This window comes from Sminthopsis crassicaudata, chromosome 2 (genome assembly GCF_048593235.1).
Source record: "Sminthopsis crassicaudata isolate SCR6 chromosome 2, ASM4859323v1, whole genome shotgun sequence".
NCBI lineage: Eukaryota > Metazoa > Chordata > Mammalia > Dasyuromorphia > Dasyuridae > Sminthopsis > Sminthopsis crassicaudata.
The window spans coordinates 110,869,124-110,881,600 of NC_133618.1; the positions used below are offsets into that span (position 1 = coordinate 110,869,124).

The 12,477-nt window shown below is 31.9% G+C and overlaps 1 protein-coding gene across 3 annotated transcripts in view; it reads right to left on the minus strand.

Annotated features, from left to right (window-relative positions):
• The window catches only part of USP34 (ubiquitin specific peptidase 34), a 264,493-nt gene that overhangs the window by 24,765 nt on the left and 227,251 nt on the right, over positions 1-12,477 (minus strand). For all 3 annotated transcript variants that reach the window (XM_074287014.1, XM_074287013.1, XM_074287012.1), the window contains 6 exons: positions 12,271-12,319; positions 12,072-12,176; positions 11,932-11,976; positions 5,222-5,326; positions 4,502-4,649; positions 2,499-3,133 (listed from right to left, as the gene is read on the minus strand). In XM_074287014.1, the coding sequence (XP_074143115.1) occupies positions 2,499-3,133; positions 4,502-4,649; positions 5,222-5,326; positions 11,932-11,976; positions 12,072-12,176; positions 12,271-12,319 (1,087 nt within the window). The remainder of the gene's footprint in view (positions 1-2,498; positions 3,134-4,501; positions 4,650-5,221; positions 5,327-11,931; positions 11,977-12,071; positions 12,177-12,270; positions 12,320-12,477) is intronic.

Below are 12,477 nucleotides of genomic sequence, written 5' to 3' on the forward strand. Positions count from 1 at the left end.
GTGGCAAAGAACTGGAAATTGAGGGGATGCCTATCAATTGGGGAATGGTTAGACAAATGGTGATATATGGATTATTGTGCTGTAAGAAATGAAGAGCAGGGTGGGTTCTGAAAAATCTGGGAGCACAATCAAAGACAACAAATGTAGTTGTTAATCTGGGGAAGGAATCTTATCTTTCATTTTATATCATATACTCCAGAGAATTCCAGATGCTTGAGACATGAACATAACCACCCCATTCCTATTTTAAATAGGAAAGAAAACATATTAAAATATTCATTATAATTTGTGGAAGTGAGATTAATTCTTTCACGTCAACAAACAAAAGGTAATTCGTTCCATAAGGCTATAATTGACAGACTCGACATCACAAAAATGAAAATTCCTTAAAACAAAACAAAACAAAACAACAACAAACAACAAAAAAAAAGAAAGAAAGAAAAAGAAAATTCTCATAAAACAAAAAATAATTACATTATAAGAAATTGGGGAAAATATAAATGACAGCTAAACCTTAACATACAAAGGACTGTTAAAGTGTCACAGTAGTAATTCTATTATATAATGGAAAAAAGGTCAAACTATATAAATATTTCAAGAGAAGAAACAAATAATAAAAATTTGAAAAAAATATCTTCACAAGATGAAAATTGTAATTCAGATGTTGTTTTAATTTGTTTTACCATCTCACACCATTAAAATGGCCCAAAATAACAAAAAAAGCAATGAAACTAAATACTAGTGAGGGAATAGATTTAATTTCAAGGACCTAGCTTTCCAATGCGGTGATAAAACATGTACACAAGTGAAATAAAGGATACAATAGTGGGAAGAGACAAAGTATTCTAAGCAAGCAAAAAGGGATATGGTTCAGAGAAGATAAACATAAATTCAAAATAAATTTAAGAAAACAAAACTCCCAATTCAGCATCATCAACGTATAGGTATCATTAGGTCACTGAATTAGAAATGATTGAATTTAACCAAGTTTTATAAATAAAGATATAACACTGTCAGTAATCCTATTTTCTCCTTATGTGATGGCATGATATACTAAAAGAATAAACTGATTTTTTAATTGCAAAGCCTGGATTCATGTTCAAGGTTCTTCATTGCATAGCTCATTTTTACATGCATATGTATGCATACACATGCACACACTCACGCACATGTGGCGCCCTCAAAGCATTATTGCCTTACAGAAATATTTATTGTAGCGCTTTTTGTAGCAGCAAAGTATTGGAAATTGAGGGGATGTTTATCAAAAGGGAAATGGCTGGACAAGTTGTGATATATGATTGTAATAGAAAATATTAAATCAAATTATATACTTCAACAACACTATATGATGATCAATTCTGAGGGACGTGGCCATTTTCAGCAATGAGATGAACCAAATAAATTCCTATAGAGCAGTAATGAATTGAACCAGCTACACTCAGTGAAAGAACTCTAGGAGATGATTATGAACCACTAATAGAATTCCCAATCCCTCATTTTTTGTCCGCCTGCATTTTTTATTTCCTTCACAGGCTAATTGTACACTATTTCAAAGTCTGATTGTACAGCAAAACAACTCTTTGGACATTTATACATATATATTGTATTTAATTTATACTTTAACATATTTAACCTGCATTGGTCAACCTGCCATATTGGCGGGGGGAGGAAGAGGGGGAAGGAGGGGAAAATTAGAACAAAAGGTTTGGCAATTGTCAATGCTGTAAAAAAAAAAAAAAAAAAAGAAGATATTAGATCAAAACAGAATAAGGTATTATATAAAAACACTATTTAAAGTGGTATTCTAACAAAAATAATTTCTGTTATGTACTTTAACAATAATATTCATATTTTAAAGGAAAGTAACCAAACAAACAGATTAATGAATGTTATGAAAAACTAATCTGGAGACAATTTAGCATTTTTTATGTTTATGTAAGATCTTTTATAATATTCAATATAACATCTGACTGAAAAAAAAATGCCTGTAATAGCTTAATTGTCTATATAAAAAATAAGACAGATTAACTCTTTTCACTACTTAATTTCTTCTTTTTCTTATCTTTTTAAAAGTCTGAGAGCTTTAAAAAATCCATTCTGTTATAATCCACATTGATCCCTACACCATGTTCATTAAAATTTCACTTGTATTTCAGACAACATACAAATTATATTACAGACAAATAACATTACAAAGAAGTAAACATAAGGATTTAACTACTATTGTTATTCTTCCCTTGGGTATTGCTATCAAAGCTTGCACTGGCCTAGTAAGTTATTATTTAAGAAAATATACTGGAAACTAGTTTACTAAAACATAAGGAAACAAAAGTAGGTGATACCTATTTCATAATTCATCAGATCAGAATGTTACTAGATATGTTTATTTGCATAAACAATTCCTTTTAAAGAATCCAAAAATGAGACATCAAAACATATAGTTGTATGACATGAAGACTTTAAATTTGAAAACATAGGCAGAGAACCAGTTTACTTACTCCAGGGTACTGGCTAGCATGTGGTGTAAGATTCTTAAAGGCCCACTGAATATTCTGATGAGATGCTAGCTGTCTGGTAAATGCAGGCGATTGCTCACAGCAGAGCCTCAAAATGCCATAGTAGGCAGGCAGCATCCCACGGTTAAAAAGCACCACATCCTGATCATCATGGTCAGCAAGGATGTAATTGAAGGCAATGTTCTTGGTTACCACTGGGTTCTGCACAATAAGGCGGACGTTCTCTGGACAGTCAACACATACATTGTACCAAAAAGAAAGCAAAGCTTGCTTATTGTGGTTGGTGGCTATTGCTGGCTCAGAGAGTTTAGGTTGGAAAAGATTCCACAAGTCCATGAAATATGTGGAAAACATAAGCTTCTCTGTTTTGGAAATGAGACAATATGTCATGAAACTAAAATAGGGCACCAACTTGGTGGTGCCATGGACAGCAGCATCAACATAAAGTTTGGCTCTGGAAAGTAAGCCAAGAAGTACGTTGTAGACCTGATGCAGAACTACTGTGGTATCTGGACTGAGTGGTAAGTCACGTGTTGGGATGTGCAAAGACCTTGTTGAGCGGAACATTTGACGGAATGAATTGCTTGGAATTAAAGATACCAGAAGATAAGCTGCAGCTAAAAGACAGAAAGCAAAATGTTAGAACCTCACCAAACCTATCACAACGATACAGAAAATTACAAGAGTAAAAAAAGTTGCAAAACAAATTATGGTTTCACTTCACAAATATTAAGATGGTTATTGAGGGACACAATGGAATACAACACTTAAAATATTTTCTGTCCCCATATGTACAATGAGATTAGATACCTTTCTTTATGGCATTATTGTTTTTTTTGTGTGTTTTGTTTTTTTTTTTGAGATGCTCCCCCCCCCCATTTATTTATTTATTTATTTTAAAACTATAACATTTTTTACAACATTATCCCTTGTACTCCCTTCTGTTCCGAATTTTCCCCTACTTCCCTCCACCCCCTCCCCTAGATGGCAGGCATTCTATGGCATTATTGTTATTCATGCATTGTCAATAATATTGATGAAAGTAGGAAAATGGGGAAACAGCTTTGGCCAGAAGGCTAGTCATGCTCAATGGGAAAAGGTAAACTTTAGTTTATCACTCAGTTTTTCCAAGTCTAGTAGGGGCTGCAAGAAAAGGGAAAGGAATTAAAAAAAAAAAATTCTGATAACATTTCCTCATAATTATTTTAATTATGCTTAATTATAATAGGTTTCCTTTGTCATCTTGTATACTTTTTATTTTAGGCATTTAACAACATTATTCTGAGAAGGGGTCCAAAGGCTTTCCATTGCCAAAAGGGCATATGACACAAAATAGTGAAGAACCCCTGATCCACTATTTCACCTTGACATAAATTTTACTCCCCTCATTCACAAAATCTTAGGGAAGTAGAAATAATCTAATCAAATATTCCAACATTGGGATCCCTTAAATAACCTTGAAAGACAATCATGTAGTGCTAATGAAATATTTTAAATGATGGAAAACTTGTAAGAAAGCTGTTCGATAATGGTCAGTAATGATTTCTTAAAAGTATATATAAATTAAACTCTCTGTAACTCACACATTTGCTGTATTTTATAATGTACAACAATTTAAGTTTACTCTCTCTTCTATATGACTGCCTTTAAAATACTTGCTATGTCATCACTTTCCTTCTTTAAGCTCAATGTCTCTAGTTTCTTCAAGTATTCTTTATATGACATGGGTTCTAGACTCTATTCTTTCTCTTACTGCACGATCAATGCATAGTAAGTACTTAATAAATGTTAATAAATGCTTCTCTTTCTCCTTTCATCCTTCTGCTCTTCATTATGGTCATATTTCTCCATTAAAAAACCTCTACAATTACTTAACCTTAAAGATAATATTTTCAAGTATTTGCAAAATGGTGTCTGTGGGTCCAATACCCTTGGCATATTTCCACAAATCCACCTTTTGCTATTTAGACAAATTTCTAACTTACAAGTTCTGACTCGAGGATAATTATGTGCCAAAAGAAAACGCTCAACCCAATTTTCCATATTCTGGAGCACCCAACTATGTGCCAATTTATTGCGAGGTGTCTGTACTGCCAACCAATCAAGGCATTGAGAAGGGTTATATTCAATCACCTATAAACAAAATGAAAGGAAAAAGTATTAAGCAAGTTTAAAGAAAAGATTACAAATTAATGTATTATATATTGTAATATATGTCATATTATATTTGATTATACATCATAATACATATAATACAAAGCATTAGAGTTTTTATTTGCTTCTATTTGTACCTGTATACATTTAAAAACAAGATTACTAAAAAGGACAGATTTGAGGGCATTCTTATCTGTTTTTAAAATTTTTAAAATTTTTTTTAAAGAAAGCATGAAAAGAAGAATTTCTCATTTTTCATTTGATAGATGAATAAATTACCATGTATTAAGTGATAAAAGAAGAAGCAAACTGGAAGAGTAGCTGGATAAACTTTTTATGGTTGTGGCTAGTAGAAAGAAACATCAATCAGAGAAACCATATTCTTTGAAGCCATTAATAAAATGGCACTGACTTCTGTTTCATGGTTCTATCTCCATTCCTAGCCCAGACTGTTCATCCATTTTTAGGTGCTAAAGTGTGGAATAATTTTAAATGAATTATAAAAGTTAATTGACTGAAAAAAATATGAAAAACTAAAACATTTTACATACCTCCCATATCCGCTGCAGAATATAAGAAGCAAATGGTGGCATTCCTGGGGGCCCACCAGCAAACTCCATTAACATAGTTAATAATTTAAAGAAAGGGTTGGCAGCCTGTAACACACACACAATAAAACCTATACATTTTTATTTATAAAAATTATTATGCAAAAACCCAAATAACACAATAAATGTACAGATAAAAATTAAATAAGAATATATTCAACGTATCTGCATTAGCACATACATATTGTACATTTACAAATAAAAGTAAAAATAGACTCTTAATTGCTCCCTCTAAATCCCCTTCCATTGTGATTTAATTCATCTCTTATAAATACTTGCAGCATCAGAAGAGTGCCTTATGCATAATTTATTTTTTTGGGAAGAAGTGACAGATTTGGACTTGTAATTACATTTTTGCTGCAAGTGTTCATACCCAATGAAGCTTGGGAACCCTTTTCACAACATAATTTTAGAGAGCTGCCTGTAGCACTGATAGAAAGAAAATGACATTAAAAAATGCCCTACTAATGGTTAAACAGCTAGTACATAGCTATAAACTAATTCCCTTCCCTATGGGGCTAAATTCCTTCAGAAAGCAATTTACAATCAGTGCTTCAATTCTGCAACTTCTCTTTGAGACCCTCTTTAGACAGCCTTTGAAACTTCTATCTTCCGTTACTAATAATATCTTAATTGCCAAATTTAATGGTTTCTTTTCACGCCTCATCTTCTACCTCTCAAAAACCTCTATTACTAGTTATCACTCTAGTTCTTGACAGTTTATTCTCTCTAGGTTTTATTCTATTCTATCTTTGGTTTTCCTACTATCTATGTGATCCCTCCCTTTCAGTTTCTTTTACTGGATCTTCATCCAGGTCACACCCAATTACTGTAAGTATCCTCCAAAACTGTCCTTGATCCTCTTCTCTTCACTCATTAAACTGTTTCACTGTAATCCCATCAACTCCATGGATACAATTATCTCTATGCAGATGATTTTTTTTTTTAAATTAAGATTTTATTTTATGGAATAAAATAAACATTTCCATAACAAAGTATAATAAAAAAGATGATTGCACATGAAACTGCCAATCTATTACGAACTTGCTTTTCCTTTTAAATATAAAGTTATCAAGTAAATTTCTTTCCTCCTTATTCAAATATTGTTTTAAGAACAACTTTTGAAAGAAGTCTTTTTGACAATTATAATTATATTCAAATTAACTACAAAGGACATATGAAAGAAGATGCTATCTGCATCCAGAGAAAGAACCAACAAAGTACATACATAACAATTTTACACACACACACACACACACACACACACACACACACACCCCTAATGGTATGCAGATGATTCTCAGATTTATTCATCCAGATTTAACTTCTTTCTTGATTTTCAGTCTTGCATCTCCAAATGACTATGGGACATCTAAAACTGGGTATCCTATGGAGATCTTAAACTAAATATACAAAACTGTATTTGTTTGCTTTCTCATCAAATTCTCCCTTTTCCCTAATTTCCATATTGCTGCATAGGGCATCACCTAATCATTCCTACTCAAAATCTAAAGGGTCATCCTCAAGTCACTCTTCTCTTGCCCTAAATGTTGCCAAAGTCTGTCAATTTTATCTTAACAACCTATTATACTCTTAACTTACCACCACTGCCCCTCTGGTACAGGCTCTCATCACCTTATGCTTTGACTATTGCATTAGCTCTCTAATTGGTCTTCCTGCCTCAAGGCTCTATCTACCTAATCTAGTGCCAAAACAATCTTCTTAACGTGTAGGTTTGACTATATGATCTCTGTATCCCCCCCCAAAACCAACTCCCACCCGAATGTCAGTAGTTCTCTATCACCTTCAGGATCAAATATAAAATCCGTTTGGCTTTTAAAGCTCTTCATAACCTGACCCTTTCCTACCTTTCCACATACTTTATGATCCAGTGATACTGGTCTTCTTGATATTCCTCTTACACCACATTCTATCTCCCTACTCAGAGCGCGTAGTCCATCAGTCCATCAACAAGCATTTATTAAGCACTTACTATATGCCAGGCACTGTGCTAAATGTTGGAGATACAATTTCATTAGCAATGTATGATGGTACCTTTTCTCCACAAATCTGTCAGCACTGAATTTTGTTACTTGTTATTTTTAAAAATTTGACAGATACGAATTGGACATGAAAATTTCTTTAATTAGCATTTTCCTGATTATCGGAAAGGATGAATATTTCTTGAATTTTTTATTTACAACATGAACCACTTTTCTGCAAATTTTATTGCTAATTTCTTCTATTTAGCAGTTTGAAATTTGTATTAGCCACAACTGATAGAAATATATTCCCTTTCCTCCTGATTTCAAAGTTTTCTTATATTTAATTTTGTGACAGAAGAAAGCTTTGTTTTATATAGGAAGAGATAAGAATCTAACTTTTTTCCCACACTGTCAATTTCCCAAATTAATTAATCATTTTCACTTTTTAATCTAAAATTTCAAAGATTAATACATGCTCTAATTAATTTCTATTCTCTTTCGTCTACAGGTGGCACAATGAACAAGCCACTGAACCTGAAGTCAGTAAGAGTTGAATTCAAATTTATCTCCATATACTTACTAGCTGTGTGACCCTAGCCAAACCACCTAACTGCTGTCTGCCTCAGTTTCCTCATCTGTAAAAAATGAATACACCCACTTTCCCAAATTTGTTGTGAAGATGTAATAATAATTTAATATTCATCAAATGCTTTGTAAATCCTAAAGCACTATAGAGATTCTAGTTCTTATTATGGCTGTATTTTTTTGACCTCTTGTCAGATGGCATATAAGTCTCAAAAAGAATATGTTTAAAGCCAAGAGTTTTGTCTATATCTTCAAATTAACCTTTGATGTTTTTTGATCTCTCATTTAACCATTTAATATATTATGCTACAATTTTATCCAGTTCTAAAAAGAAAGCCAAAAGTATTTTATTAAAATTCTTTTAAACCTACATTTTGTGTTGTTATACATGGAATTAAAATTTTTTTTTCTTGGCCTATATTTGTAGAATGATGTTTGTAAATGCTTTTTTGGGTTTATATCCTATATTCTATAACTTTGATGACCACAATTATTTGAGTTAAATTTTTAATTTCCGGTAACATAAAAATAGTACTGGACTTAAAGTTGGAATAATATGAGTTTAAATTCTGATTTTGATATTTATGAACTGTGTAAGCTTGGGCAAGTCACTTACTTTCTCTGAGTTTAAGTTTTCTACAGTGTAAACTGAGATTATATCTGATTTACCTACTGATCTCAAAGCATTGATATGAGGATCAAATGAAATAATGTAGTCAAAATGCTTGACAAAACAAAATTGACCAAAAGAGGAGTATTTTTCAAAAAAAACCTAAATCCTTATTTATGTTCAACATCCTAAAAAGCGTCAACATGGAAGAATCATTCTCGAATAGTATAAAGAGCACATTGTATATAGGAATTAAAAGAGGAACACTTTTTTTTTTTTTGACATAGACTAGGAATTTTGGTTATTAAGAGAAAAATTAAAAGTATTAACATTAGCAAAAATGAAACACTGTTGATTATTTAATAATGTTTGGAAAACTTCAGAGAATTGCAAAATAATTAAGATTAAAAAAAAATAGCTACAACAGTGTAGAAGGTAGGGTAGAGTTACAATTGAAAGAAGAATGTCTGCAGTAATTGAGCCAGGAAAAATTGGTAGCACAGAGGCAACAGAGAAAAAGGTAAAGACAAAAGTGGACTGAGCTTTGGTAGAGAAGAGAGACATGAAAGAAAGCTACTAACATCTACATACATTTCAACAGAGAAGATTCAGGCTAAAACTACTTTAGTGCATCCATTTTTCAAGAAATGATAAAAAGGTATATACTGTTATCTTTCCCTTCTTATGCCTGTCCATTAAAGACACATTGAAATATATTCTACTTGAGTACACTGTTAATATATTTTACCCATGTTTATCCCAGTGTTTCCATTAATATAAATTTTTCCTTCAACTATAAGCAGATGAGGTAACCATAGGAAAAAAAAAAATTTAATGGGCAGAAAGACAAATTTTTGCCTGTGTTAAGAATTTTCCTGAGAGCTCTAAGCTATCATGATTCTACTACAACCTTTCATTTAACATAATAAATAAACAGATAAAATATGAGTTCCAATATAAAATGGGACCACCAGATCTGTTACTTCACAATACTAGTTCTAATAACATAGAGAAGTTGTATATGGGGGGCTGAGAAATTGTGATTTGCCCACATTTGTTATGTAGCCAATATTTGAATTTGAAAGTAGATTCCATAAAAATTTATTCCACTGCTTTCTGTATTAATTTTCCAAATTTCTTTTTTTTAATTCAAACCCATCACTGAACTGAAACTATTTGCTTCAAGGCTGCCAATAATCACTTAATGGATACATCAAATAGCTTTTTCTCATTCCTCATTCTTCCTGACCTTTCTGCAGCATTAGGCACTGTTGATAGGCACTATTCTCCCACTCCCACCTAGTCTTTCTTTTCTGGTTTTTTGGGATATTTGTTTGTTCTTATTCTGATTACTCCTTCACAGTCTCCATTATTCACATTACATTACTAACATGAACCCCGGGGATCTGTTCAGGACCCTCTCCTCTCTATACTTGGTCTTGATAAGTCTCATCAGGTCTCCTTTTTCTATGAAGACTATTCCTCTATCTACATATATAGATCTCTACTCTCTAGGACTCTAGTCCCACAACACCAACTTTTTGCTGCACATATTCATCTGGATTTTCCATAGGCAATCCAAAGTCAAATTGTCCAAGACAGACAATAGTATTTTTCCCTTTAAATTTATTATCCCTTATTTCTACATAAGGTACCAGCACTTTTTTAGTTACCCAGGATCTAAACTGAAAAGTCAAAGAACATTCATTTACTTATCCTCCCCATCTATAATCAACTGTCAAGCCTTGTTGAGTTTACTTCTACATCTCTTCTCACCATTGCCTTTTCTTCACTCATATAATATAGTCACAATGATAGTTTAAAGCCTGATGCCCTCTCACGTGGATATTATAGCTTCCCTCTTGGTCTCTCTGCTCTCTAGCCTCCACATAGTTGTAAAACTGATACTTGTAAAACACAGATCAGAACACAGGACTTTCTTGTTCAAGAAGCTTTAATAGCTCCCTACTGCCTCTGGGATAAAATATAAATTCCATAGCATTTCAGACTCCACCTTCAACTCATATAGAAAATTTTTAGAATGTTTTCACATTAATTCTCCTCATTCTACATCATACAACCAAACTGACTTTATTTTTCCACATATGCCTAACATATTAAGAATTAACATTTATAAAGTGTTTTAAAGTTGCAAAGTATTTTCTATAAATAATAATAATGGAATTCATGCAGTACTTTTAAAGATTTGAAGAATACTTTACAAATATTATGTCCTTTTATCCTTACTACAATCTTAGGAGATAGATATATTGTTATTATTCCCATCTTATATATGAATTAGAAATTAAGGGAGTATCCATGGTGACATAGATAGTAAACATCTAAGTTTGTATTTGAATTTGAATCTTCATGACTCCAAGTCTATTGCTCTTATCTACTTTACTATGTAGCTATATTATTTCATTTCATCCTCATAATAAATCTGTGAAGATAGATATCATTATCCACATTTTACAGATGAGGAGACATGCAGATTAAGTATCTTTTCAAGAGTCACAGAGTTATTAATGGCAGAGGCAGAATTAGAGCTCAGGTCTTCCTTACTCAAAGTACAGCCATTTGCTGCTTGTTTCCTTGATACTAAACTTGGTGGTGAATTGCTGCTGTATTCTCTTTACTAGTATGTTCTTTATTATTTTGGAAATCAACCCATTAATGCAAATGATCTAAAACTGTCACTGCTATTGTCTTTCAGGTTTTAGAGTCAAGATAGCTGCTTTATCAAAAAAGAAAAGTTCCAATGGTTTAGCTTTTAATCCTTTTTATTTATAAACAGTGTATGTAGCATATTATTTATTCTTTTAATATTTCTTCAATTCTTCAGGATTCAGTAACACACAATGCAACTTTCTGTGCAATTAGTTGAAAGTCTGGAAAACTGTATCTGCAAATCAATGAAGGCAAGTATACATACTCTGATCAATTTGAACTTTTCCTTTTATGTTTAAAAAAAACCCCACAACTCGAAACAACTATGTGAAGTACTCTTCAATTTGATATACTGTCCTAACATAGTGTTTTATGTAGAACACAAGATATTCAGAATAAAGATATGTGTTAAGAGCTTTGCAACAGTCAATAAACTCAGTCCAGCATGTCATGGAAACTTTAACATTTTTACAGGCAATATTTATGAATTCTATGTTATTTTAGATTTTAGTTAGCTTAACTACTTTGTCTCAAGGACAGCTCTAAACAATCTAGTATAAAAATACATTGAAAAGAACAGTAGGAATAATAAAATGAGATTATTTAATAACTAGTATAAAGATAGTTAATTTGGTTGATTAACATTAATTTAGTGACAGTTTACTGCAATGCTAAAAAATATAATAAGATTTATATACATATTTTTCATTGAAAATAGTTTAGAAGGTTTGTTTTGATGGCAGATCTATCTAGTGATTATTGGAATTTTTTTATTCATGCTTGTAAAATTACTTAGTACATACCTCAGGTGTCAGCTTTGCTATGGATGTGAAAAGCATGGAAATAATCTTAAAAAAAGAGAAAGAAAGATTTTCAAAATTTTCCTTAAAGCATTAAAAAATCTTCTTTATTCCTTTGTAAGCCAGTATTTCTAACCACTTACGTGTTCTGCAAGTCGATTATTATATCGACAAAGGCTGAAAATCAGATTACAGGTTTGTCTTATATTGATTCCATCACGAATGTGTTGAAACAAGAAGGGAAATCCCTGTAAAAAGTAATATTATAATTGTGAAAGCATTATTATTTGAATCAAATATTCTATTTGCAATTCCCTTCAAATGTTTCAGAAATTACTTTACCTTTCCACCTGTTAATGCTGCCATGTCATTCTGAGACAATGTTAAATGCCTAAAACAAAAAGAAAAGCAGATTGAAACGAATTCCCTTTCACTAATCCACTACTACAGAACAACGACTATTTCTTTGAACCAGCACAGAGTTGCCTGAAAGACATCCTGTAAAAAAATCTCTGAAGATTCAGTTATTTTTTGTTTATTTTATACCTA